Here is a 12,642-nt window from a genome sequence, read left to right as displayed (position 1 = left end):
TAAATTGAAATTTTCTAAAACAAAATTGGTTTGGGTATTTTTTTCTGTTTTATAGAAAAATTGTTCTGAAATTCAAGCATAACTTCATTTCTGGAAAAATCAAAATTTTGACTATTTTTCAAATTATTCTCGAAAAAGGCCACAGGGTCATGTATTTCTTAACTCTACTTAATGTTCAAGAACCTTAACTTGAACATTTCATAAAACAATTGGATTGGATATTTTTTTCCAATTTATCATGTTTGTAGAATAGTATCTTAGAATAGTTTAACAGTTTGGTCAAAATTCTATTTTGGGTTTTTTTTCCTGCAAAATTTTATTATTTTTTCAAATTATTCTTAAAAAAAATCCCACATGATAGTGCATGCATTCCTGAAACTTTCCTTAATGTTAAGTAACTTCAGTTAAATATTTCAGAAAAAAAATTGAATGGGTATTTTTTCTAATTTATAGGGTCCTAGTTCTGAAGTTTGATTGAAATTCCATTTATTGAAAAAAATTTGTCTACAAAGTTCTTCAGCACTCCCAAAAAGGGTAGAATATTTCTGTAAATTCTGTCTAGGTGGAAGTTTCTGAGGTTGATCATTTCATAAAATCACTATAGACCAGGATTTTTATCTATTTATAGTAACATAGTTTCAAAGTTCAGTCAAAATTCTATATAGCTTGAAGAAGAAATAAAAAATGTTCAGGTTTTCAAATTATTCAAAAAAAAAAGGTTAGGAGGATATTCCTGAAACTTGTCTTAATGTCGATTCTACAATAGTGTTAAATTTCATGGGAAAAAAATGGCATTGTCTTTTTATAGTTAACACAGTTCAAAGTAAAAATTCATGAGTATCTGTTCAATCAGTTTAGCAAAGAACTCTCAATGTCAGAAATTGCTTGTTCCCGCAATGCTCCATTCTTTCTACAGTGTCTAGAGAAAAAACTTGTTATTTGCTGTGGAGTGAGAAACTCATCAATTGAAAATCTTCTGGTCCCATCTGCCTTTTTCACGCTCCTCATAACTACGGCAACATTTTCAGGGTCTTCCTTATGCCCTGTTTGAAGTCCTACGTTAAACCTTTCTATCAAAAAGTTCTTCTGATTGTCACTAAATCTCTTATTTTTTCTGTCAGTTTTTATTGCCCAACCACGAGATAGATGGTGTTCTCCTTCCATTTCACCACAGTTTCCTGTAAGAGTAATTTCTTTTGAATTTACTTGAGATTCTGCTAATTTGTCAACATATTTAGTCTTCAGCACATCTGCTTTACTGACTCTTTCTGAATGAATTTCACAGTTGTCCAGAATTAAATGGTTGTTAAAGTCCTGATGGGAGTTAAAAGATGCAGTGCATCCATCATTAGTACATGTAAATATATCTTCACTTTGTTGGGTTGATGAAGATGATGCAGATGCTGCTGCTGCTGTTGTTGATGATGATGATACTGATGATGACGACTGTACAAGAGGATGGAAGTCAACTATTTCACTTGGGTTTTCAATGATTCTCAATTTCGGCACAATGACATCTGCTAGGTTTAATGGTACAAGTTTACCTGCAAAGGATAAAGCAAAAAATGCAAAAAGGCCTAAAAAATTGATAAAAGATACACATTATACAGACAATTATATTCTACTATCAACCTTTGAACTATACTAATACAGGTGTACAGATAATATGAAGTAGTATATGTGTAGTAGATGACAATGTGGTCTCTTTGTATCCTGCTCCTGTCGTGAATGAATGGTTATGACCAATTACTGTTAACATCACAGTTCAATTTGCGGTCCTAATTGTGGAACGTGTTTAAGTCATATTGATTTCATAGCAAATCCAATGATTGGATTAGAAAAAAAAGTATCAAATTAAATGCAGGATAAAATCTGGCAAGAATCAGGATCTGCTTATTTTCCTGCAACACCTAAGGTTGTTCCCATTTATTTTAAGGACACAACTACAGTCCCTTTACTTTAAACCACCTACTACAAAAAGCAGACGATGAAAAGGCACACTTAACATAAATACTTCAATATTGAACCTAGCCTCATTCCCCAAGATTTTTTTATGGGACTGTGTTACTTTGGCACTTATTCAATTCTAAATTACCTGCTCCAAGCTTGTAGTGTCTCCAGACTTTTACACCATTTTCAACAAACTCAAAGTTATTCATGGCTGATATAGATGGAATTTGAACTTTCTGGTGAGGATGTGTAGCACTAGTGTCAGTTTCAACTACTTTAACTACATAGCGCACTTTTTTGGATGTTTTTTCTATTGCCTACAATATAAAATTGAATAAAATAAGTAAACCAAATTGTGTTGTGCACTTATATAACCAAATACAACAAGTGAAACTGCGATCTACTGCTCACTGATGTTACCCCCGTCGCAAGTGGATAATATAAATAGTGTAAAAATATACAAGTGTTTGGTAAACAGGAAGTTGTTGAGTGATGAATCTGAAAACGCATCACACGGTATAGCTGACTTATATAAATCCTGAAACCAAATTTCAGAAATCCTTGTATTGTAGTTCCTGAGAAAAGTGTGACGACAATTTTCAACTTGGCTATCATGTGTAAAATCATACAAGTGTTCGGTAAACAGGAAGTTGTCAAGTGATCAATCTGAAAACACATCACACGGTATAGCTGACTTATATAAATCCAGACTAAATTTCAGAAATCCTTGTATTGTTGTTCCTGAGAAAAGTGTGACGAAAATTTTCAACTTGGCTATCATGTGTAAAATCATACAAGTGTTCGGTAAACAGGAAGTTGTCAAGTGATCAATCTGAAAACGCATCACACGGTATAGCTGACTTAGATAAACCCTAAAACCAAATTTCAGAAATCCTTGTATTGTAGTTCCTGAGAAAAATGTGACGAAAAATATTCATGGGACGGACTGACTGACGGACAGAGGTAAAACAGTAAAAAAAAACTTTTTTAAAGCGGGGTATAAGAGTATACCCCCCCTCTTTTTTAAAGCGGGGGTATAATTATTTGAAACAAAATGTTAAAACAAGAAATTAGTAAAGTTCCAGCTACAAATAAAAATCTAGATATAACAAACTAAAGCTATTTTTGTGAAGCAACACAACCTGTCAGACTGAAGTTAAATAATATTCTTATAATACATGTATGGAGATTTAATAAAAAAAAAGTGTAATAGGTGAACTAAAATTTGTTAACAGTTCTAATTAAATTATGTCAACAATATAACAGTATATATATACAAGGTTGATGCTGTTGTAGAAATCATGCATACAGAGTTCATGACCTTGTATTTAAAAAAAATAATGTAGACATTGCATTAGAATGAAGATAACAGAATGATATTTAACTATAGATATGATACTTCCAGTCCACATGTTACATGATAATTAAATAAGACCATGCACATCTTTACAAATTATGATGAAACCACACTGATTTATTAGGGTTAAAGTCTAAAATTGCAAATAATATTTTAACAGATCCAATCATATTTGAACAGCTGCGTATAAGATTTCCTGTTTCATATAAAACTACTAGAAACCAAAGCTTTCAAGTGATTGTAGGCTTGGCATACTTATTGTGTAATTCATTCACTCGTAGAAACAATGTTTTACAAAATAAGTAAAATACACTGCAATGTAATGCAATGTAATGCAATGTAATGCAATGTAATGCAATGTTATGCAATGACATGTTATGTAGACATTTACTTACTTCTTTCATCTGTGTTGCTGTCAAGACATCATTCCCTTGGTTAATGTATCTCCTTATGCTTGATTTCAGCGTTGCTGCTGTACGGTCACATGCTCCCTTTCCACTCTGTGCTTCACAGAAGTCATATGAAGTTACAAACTTGCTACAATACAAAGCATATATTGTCTCTGAGCTTTTGTAACAGCCAGCATTGTCTGACCAGAGATGGATTTTGTCTATGCTGTTGTCTTGTTCTTTCAGGTCATTGACTATATCAAGGATGACTGCAGATGTTGCATACGAGTCTTGTGGTATTTGACCATTGAAAATATGGTTGAAAGCTAAACTTTCAATAACATTTCTTCGACGAAAAGCTACACCTATATGCCAAGAAAGACCTCGTTTAGCAAACCAATTGCTCTGGTCTTCTCTGTACCTTCGTGGGAGGAACTTCATCGCCCAATCAAGAACTATCAAAATGTCATTTGGACCCATGGTGTTCATTATTTCTGTTTTGGCTTTCTCTTGATGGCAAGTTCTTATAATATGTGTCTTCCAGCTGAAAATATTGGTTTGAGCCTGGGATAGTTTGTATTGGTAATCATCCCTGCAGTCTTCTTTTTCTTTCAGATCACTGTTAGCAATCAAGCTATTTAATGATGACAGCAATTCAGAAATTTGCTCACAGTTGCAGCAAACCATTTCATGATTATGACCACATAAGCAACTAAATGCTTCTTCTTTGTCGCTAAGTGCAAATATTCTGCAATGATCAGGAACAGTTGCCAGTTCAGAAATGTGAACCTGAAATACAAATTTTTTTTTTTATACCTTGACAAATGCCTGTGAAGTATATAAAGGTAATTTTTGTCCCTTTTTCAAGTTTTTATGAAGCCATTACTGATTTATCTAATCTGTCTAAACTCATTATAATAGTTAAGAAGAAATCACAAAACACGAACTCAATCAAAAATGTAATGCAATGTTGATCCACATAAAAAATGTATTAATATATATATATATCATAAATTATTTCATAAATGTAGTTACATGCCATTGTAAAAGCATTTTTACCCTTTTGATTATGATGAGTTGTGTGGTATTTTTTGGCATCTGTTTATAAATGGCCACTTCCAATTTTGCGTACTCTCAAAAACCTTTTTCTTCAAGAGAAACAAAAATGGAAAATTTACAAATAAAAATATGTTCAGATACTTTGACATGGTGCTGTTCCCTTTTGTTTGATTGATATTTTTATGTTCTATACATTATTAGCAGGCTGCATATATTGGAGAACATGTGGCGGGAGTTGGATATCTTTTGTTTGTGTTGCAATTTGTGATTATTTTATTATATTCCCTTTAGCCATACATCGGTTCGAATCCCAGCAAGGAAAGAACAAAACATTTGCGAAAGCAAATTTAAAGATCTATCATTGTTGGGTTGATGTCCAGACGAGTTGTATATATATATCATTGATTTTTCACATTTATGCACATTTCTAATATTTACAGTTTCTGCGGTTCAATTATGGGTCTCTGTGTCTTTGACACATATCCCGATCATTTCTTTAAAAATGTTGATTAATATTTTTTTACCTTGAAATCTGTTTTCAAATATCTTTTACATTCTTGAACAATGTCTGCATAATCCTTTGCTCTTTGATCTGTCAGTGCACCGACTTGACACAACTCTTGGACAACATTACAGATATCCTATAAAGATGAAGCAAAACCATCAACAAAGCCAGACTGCAAATTTGGATATTGATAGGCAGAAGAAAGTTATTTTGTGAGAATTATCCAACAAAAATGTTTTTAAATATCAAAATATATAAGAATATGAATGAAAACCTAAGAAGTTTTCAATTAATTCCCATGAGTAGTATAGGTGGAGCTGTGAAAACAATTGGGTATTCTTTAAAAAAAAGACAAAGTCCATGACTAGAACACCCCTAAAACAATTTATCAAAAAAATAGTTAGAAAGATGAAAAAGATGGAATTAAAATTTCACAATTCTGTCAACTACATTTAAGAGAATTTGCGGATATAAAAATTGTACAGGAGGACGGACCGATTTCCTCAGTCATTATGATGAACATGTATTTTGTAGTTCAAATGTTTAATATTATTAGTCCCAACTATATTAAACAGGGTCCATTAATCCCATATTTCATATTATCATTGCTTATAAGTCCCAACTATAATATAACAGGTCCATGCATTGAAATCAAAGTAATGTGATTATGGTATACTAACCTGAAAAGCCCTTCCTCCTTCAGCAATAAAGTAATCTATTCCTTCAAAAGCTTTTCTTACATTTGCTGTACATTCAGTTAGAATTTTAAACATTGTACTGTCTCCTGAAAAGTAATAGAGTTTTATAATATAAATTAAACGAATGTCCCACAACAAACAAATGTCATGCATAAAAAATCATTTGTATTGCTTTTCATATCTTTTACTAAAGATTCACTCACTATTCTAAATTAAAATCAGTCTCTTGCATAATTTTTATTTTTAGCAATCAAGTCACAATAGTTGAGGGCTATGGATAGTTTGAGAGATTATATTATTTCTTTAAGTTTTTTTGTGTTACGAACTTTAAAATACTAGTTTTAGATAAATTGATAACATATACATTGTTTACAGATGAAATAATATAAATGGGTACATTTACAAAAACAATGTGATTCAAGCTGTCATGGCAAAAAAAACAGGTATTAAAAAAAACCCTCACCTAATGGTATCTCTTCATTTTCAGCACAATACTGTTTGAACTGCTGAATAATTGCAGCTGGTGCCATGCATCGTATCACATTGGGTGTTTCAATAATTTTCCCACTAGACAATCTCATTTTTCTCTCACCAAATGGCAAATCTTTTATGATGTGGGATGATGTTATAAAATCTAAAAAAGAATCAAGCTTGTGTGGGTCCATTTTCTGTCTGTGATGCTCTGTAATAGGTGGAGGTAAAGCACATCCGTAAACTGCTGAGTGTTTTTTGGCGATGTAATATCTATACTCTGTGATGCCAGGAATCTTTTGAGACATCCCTTGAAATGACAAAGTTTTTGACAAGACTGATAATATCTGTCTCTTCAATTGCCATGACTCTGCTTTGCTATAAGATTCAGTCAAAGCATCTACTATTATACAATCTGTCTCAGTTTCAGCTGGTTGAATATTGCACCCATTAACTGATGAATAAACATCTTGAAGAACAACTTCTGTTTCATTCCTGAATAGAGTATCCACGACAGCTTGAACAACTTCTTTTATCTTCTGAATGTACCCTTTTTTTGTTTTATCTGTATATGAGGCCCATGTATAAACTGGTATGTTGACATTGGCAACACCACACAAACTTAGAAAATGGTTTAAACTTTCCAACTTGCCACAGCACTCATAACTGTTTTGACTGGATTGCTAAAAATAGAAATGCAATAGATTCATAGATATATATACAAGTTAATCATGTCAATTGGAATTATGTCCCTTATTTATTACGTCAATTGGAATTATCTCCCTTATTTATTACGTCAATTGAAATTATCTCCCTTATACCACTGACCTAATAAAAAAAATACAATTTGAGTTGCTTTAAATAGTCCTAATATTTGAACAAATTTACAGTTTTAGATTAAATATCTTTAATATATTTGGTTGATATTATCCTATTATTGAATTTGAATATGGCAATGCTAATAACAAAATCAGGATAAATTCGTTACACAGTGTATTACCATTGTTATTCCAACTGATCCAGCGGAGCTTACGTTTTAATTTGCATAAGGACAGTCTATTTTAAGATGTGTTTGATAAGGATGATTGCCGTTATAATTATAACTGATTTCTAATCACCTATCAGTGTCATCAAAGGAATTTTCAAAAGAATAACTGGACACTTCATTGATGAGTTTATTCTAAAACACCTATCTCTAGTTGGATTGGTTTATTGTGAGCGAAACGGCTAAACTCCTCCCAGTCAAGTGAAATAAATTGAGTAATACAACTGTCTTAATACAGAATTTATCGGGTCAATTCTCGTAATCTCTGTAATTGATGCCAAGTGATGGCATTAGCTCAATAAACCTTAATTCCAGGTGAGCTTAAGTGCAATTTTTTATGTGTTGTTTTCCTATGATTTATTATAAGGTAAAGGTCAAAGCCACTCAAAATGTAATCTTTCAATAAGATATAGTTACAAACTTTTTTTAATGCAATAAAAATGTTGAAAGAGAGATAACTGTGACAATGAGGATTCAAGTTACAATGTGTGAGGAACTTTACCTGTGACATATCAGCTTGCTCACATGTAGAGGGAAATGAGTCTGTCTCAAACATTTCCTGAAAAAAAATATTCATAAAGTTATCCTGTTTTCTACAAAAAATGTAAGTGGTCTGATTGGTTATAGAGAGATTTCTACAATATGCAACTTTAGAAACAATAAATCAAAAAGGTTATTAATAGCATAACCAAATCTTTCGACCCTAAATCAAACTTTAAAATTTATTCATGAAACATTAAACCAATAATATCAGAGAGATATGTCTCACCTTTTTTGTAATTTTGATACTGCAAATGTTGAAATTAAAATACCAATAATTAAGCCTGTTTACAAGTTATGCAAATATTTAAAGTAAATGGACCATAACTGAAGGTACATAATGCTAAACAATTTCCATGGAAATAGAATGTGCCAATGCTAGTACAACTTCATACCAAGTACCATTGACTTATCATGAGTCGTTGCCTTTATACCAACCTAAACACAAACCTTAACTTGTAGACTGTGTAAAAGTTTTAAAGTCAATCAACCATGAGGAGGGTGCAGCTATATAATCTCCATAGAAACAAGATTTGCAAATACCAATATATTTGTATACCAAATATTATTGACTTAGCTGACCTAGCCACAAACCAATACATGTGATGTAAGCACTAGTAGTTCCACATAAACTGACCCAATTACAAACTTATACATGTATGTAAATTAAGCAGAAGTTTTAACGTCAATAGACCATAACTGCATGAACTGATTGGGAGGGGTTGAATTATCGCCAAGGAAATGAGATATGGCAATGCTAATACAACTGAATACAAGATATCATGACCTTCCTCTAGTGGTTCACCACAAAATAAACGTATACATTGTTGATGCTGTCGCCACATGGAACAGCACATGATAATGATTGTAAGCATTTTACCTGCATTGGATCATCATTATAGAAGCTTTTGCTGTTATATGTATTCACATTTCTTCTGTGATTGTCCTTTTCATTCTGCAATAAATAACAATAAACAATTCAAATATTCTTTCAGTTGATGATGCTTTTAATGTAAAAAGCATATATAGCATATATAGCACATAAAAATTTAAAAGCAATAAGAGTATTCAATGGCAATAGATAATCCTGTACGAAAATAATCATGTGAATGGACAGACAGACGGACGGACGGGACAGAGGAGACAGACAGACAGACAGACAGACAGACAGACAGACAGACAGACAGACAGACAGACAGACAGACAGACCAGACAGACCAGACAGAGAACAAAACACGTCTGAAAAGGGGGAAAATAAGTATAGTGATACATGTAGTGATACATACCAAGAATGCTGTACATGAAATCTCTTTTTCTTCTTCATTATCAATCTTCTCCTCAGGAACAGGTGAACATATGCTTCGTCTGCAGTTGGCACAAACAGCTAAATTTTAAAATAAACAAAATTATGAATATAATGGCATGACTAACAGAATATTGGAAAATAAAACAAAATAATTATCTTATATAAGAGAAATGTGACTGAAGACACTATTTTTCGCTCAAGCTTAACAATTGCAAATGGTGCGACAGGATGAAAAGACAGAATGATGAATAGACAGACGTTTAGAATATCATTCATCCCACAATTTTTCTAGTATTAGAACATATTCAATAGTATGTTCCTTAATGGAATTATGAAAACAATGAAATTATCTTATTATAATATCATGATTTTAACCCAAAGTAGTTATCTTATCATTGCATTATATACATTATTTAACATCACACTCACAGTATTCTGTATGTGTCTGTCTCAAGTCAGTAGCCTGTAATTCAGGGGTTGTGATTTGTTGCTGTTTGACATATTTGATTTACATTCACAAATTGAAATAAAAATTAAGCCATTATTTTTCTTGTTCGAATTGTTTTTAATTTGTTGATGTTTTGGAGACTTTGGTCTATGCAATAGGAGCTTTGCTCATTGTTGGAGGCATTATGATATGACATTTAGTTTTTACTGTTTTTGTCATTTTGTGGAGAGTTATTTGTTTGGCAATAATACATCATCTTCTTGTTTAAATTCTTCACAAATATATCAAATGTATTTTTTTGGTAGATTCGAAGCGATTTGGCTTATAGCGTTCTTTATGTTTGATTAAGATCATAATTGGGTGAGACAGTCTTGACAATGTTCTTTAAACACACTCCCCCGCCGGTACATATATAAATATATAGGAAATATTTGACGAAAAAAAATCAACTTTGTTATTTGCAGTTATTTCCCTTTATCTTTTTTACATTTTGATCAACAATGTCTCATTTTCTTGATTCATGTTTTATCGTTTGATTTGTATGCATGAGCAGAAAATTTCTAAGAGACATGCGGACATGGTGAATATAAATATATATGAGTCATGCATAAACGGAGAATAGGGAAGGTACTTGTACATATATCTACATGTACAGTATACATTTTGTACAATTATCATTATTGAATTTAAAACTGCAAATGTCTGGACTTATATTGTGCAGACATTGTCATTATAAAATTGAATCCAATTCTGTGATACAGTTTGTTCATGATTTTATTGAAGGTTTATAGCCCTTTCTTCTCGGATAGACAGGGAATTTTTATTTTTGATTGCCAAATTGAATAATATGTGTAGGTTAGGATCCTATTATTTCTTGAGTAAAAATAAATATACATTAAGACAATTGAAAGGACATTTTGACATAAACAGTATATATTGTATAATCAGTCCACAAAAGCAATAGTTGAGTACAGGCTATATGTATATATAAATTTATAGTTTAATATGAATACTCAGCATACTTACCAACTGTCAATATTTGCGGGGGATTTCCCCTATGGAGGCTCCCAAATGAAAAATTGAGCAATTTTGTCCTCTATTTCAAAGAAAACAATTAATTTAACAATGGCTATGAATTTGTCAAAGCACGAAGAAGCAAACAAACACATAAGAATATATTTGAAGGCCCCCATTTTGTAGGACTATAAGAACCATCTTTCAAGTAAAACACCCATGGGCATTTTGAAAAGTTGGCAGGTGTGAATACTGTAAATTCTAAAATTATTGTGTGCATTTATTATTGCAATTTTTGAAGAATGAACAAGACAAAGAGATAGATTATTTATTGTGATTTCAAGAAGATGTGAATAAAGACATTTGTACCTTGCAGATATTGAAATGCGAGTTTAGAGGCGGATATTTAGGGGGGGGGGGCCCTCTTTTTGGGAAAAAAATTGGTTGCTTATATAGGGAATCACTGAAGCGTGACTGGAGCAGGCCCCCTCTTAGGTCAGTCAGTGGGTCCCCATTTATGAAAAATCCTTGATCCGCCACTGGAGTTATTATTATTGTGATTCTCACTCAGTCGCATTATTCTCATTTATATAATAAAAACCTCACATTAATTTCTGAATTTACAGTATTTTTTTGGTAATATTTTGCTTTTTTATAAATAATAATAAAACTTACAAGTCCCAACAGGAATAACTATGCCAATTTTATTCCTAATGGTGACCACATTTGCAAAAGTCAGTTGCCTTTCCTTCTTCCTAGTATTCTTGGACCTGAACTTGGTGATGTCTGATGTTGTGGTGTCTGGGTGGGTACTGGCTAGTGGTGGAATTTCACAGTACACCCGCTTTCTTCTGTTGGCATTTCTCTCAAGGAGATGGGAAAAGTGCCGGGAACATATATCATATACAGTGTTGCTGATATGGTTGGGGAAAATACCGCATTCAGTCAAAACTATTATTATATCATTTTCACTGCAATTACTCAAAGAAACTGTGTCATCTGAGCACTCAACCTGGCTTACTACATTACTGAACTTGCAAGTCATATCAAAATCTCTTCAATCCATCATAAAAAAAACTGTGTCAATGTATAATAATATGGAGCTGTCTAGAAGTAATCCCTTCAATCATTCCGGGTCAATATAATTGTTTCCGTTCCGTATGCAATTTAGGTTTTATATAGAACACAACAAAATTGTAATCGTCATCTTATCTTTAAATAACTTGTCTAAAAATAAATATGGGAAAAACATGGAATATATTTAAGATGAACGATCGTAATTATCGTCAACTGGTTGTTTTTTTTACATTGAAAACACTGATCTTTTGTTGTATAAAAAATAAAAAAATAAAATTATTGCAAAAAACATGAAACCCTGACGAGTTAAAAATGCAATCATAGTACATTGTTTACACATGTGACAAGAAACATAAATGAAAAAAAGCGGGGATGCACACCTTTTTAAGGATCCTGTACATCTTGCAAAGACAATGATTGTTTGATGAACGCAAAGAATAGTTTCCATTAAGTCCATTTACATTTTGGTTAATATTAAATACTTGGCATAGGAATAAAGTGCAATACTAATTACGCACTTATGCATAAATACTCCTTTAAATTGTAATATGTGATTCGAGTTGTTTGAAAAGTTAACCATTTCTCGTTGTTTGAATAATGTTTTGGTGGTGTGTCATATGATTTCTTAATAGATATAGGAAGATATTGTATGAGTGCCAACGAGACAACTCAGGCATCCAAATAATAATTGGAATTAAAAATTATCGTGGCTTCCCTTTTTTTGTAATTTGAACATTTTTTTCCATATTTAGATCACATGTTTTAGTCCATACTGTACAACAA

The 12,642-nt window shown here is 32.1% G+C and overlaps 1 protein-coding gene across 1 annotated transcript; it reads right to left on the bottom strand.

Annotated features, from left to right (window-relative positions):
* Positions 1 to 351: 351 nt before the first annotated feature.
* On the bottom strand, positions 352 to 11,867 carry LOC134685250 (uncharacterized). The gene is made up of 10 exons (XM_063544778.1): positions 11,458 to 11,867; positions 9,301 to 9,398; positions 8,895 to 8,969; positions 7,977 to 8,033; positions 6,422 to 7,112; positions 5,941 to 6,044; positions 5,280 to 5,396; positions 3,703 to 4,485; positions 2,096 to 2,267; positions 352 to 1,544 (listed from the first exon to the last, which is right to left on the bottom strand). The coding sequence occupies exons 1-10, from the start codon at positions 11,825 to 11,827 to the stop codon at positions 850 to 852; spliced, it is 3,162 nt and encodes a 1,053-aa protein (XP_063400848.1). The 5' UTR covers positions 11,828 to 11,867; the 3' UTR covers positions 352 to 849.
* Positions 11,868 to 12,642: the final 775 nt, after the last annotated feature.

The sequence above is a fragment of the Mytilus trossulus genome, chromosome 9, assembly GCF_036588685.1.
Source record: "Mytilus trossulus isolate FHL-02 chromosome 9, PNRI_Mtr1.1.1.hap1, whole genome shotgun sequence".
Classification (NCBI taxonomy): domain Eukaryota; kingdom Metazoa; phylum Mollusca; class Bivalvia; order Mytilida; family Mytilidae; genus Mytilus; species Mytilus trossulus.
Note: the sequence above shows the minus strand (reverse complement) of the source record. Positions and strands in the feature narration are given on the sequence as shown.

Bases quoted from the DNA above. Each gene is read 5' to 3' on its own strand.
- LOC134685250 (XM_063544778.1), bottom strand. From the start codon at position 11,827: ATGACTTGCAAGTTCAGTAATGTAGTAAGCCAGGTTGAGTGCTCAGAT. The intron at 6,045-6,421 runs GTGAGGGTTTTT...ATTACTTTTCAG, and splicing joins AAATGAAGAGATACCATTAG to GAGACAGTACAATGTTTAAA. The intron at 2,268-3,702 runs GTAAGTAAATGT...TTTATATTGTAG, and splicing joins CAGCAACACAGATGAAAGAA to GCAATAGAAAAAACATCCAA.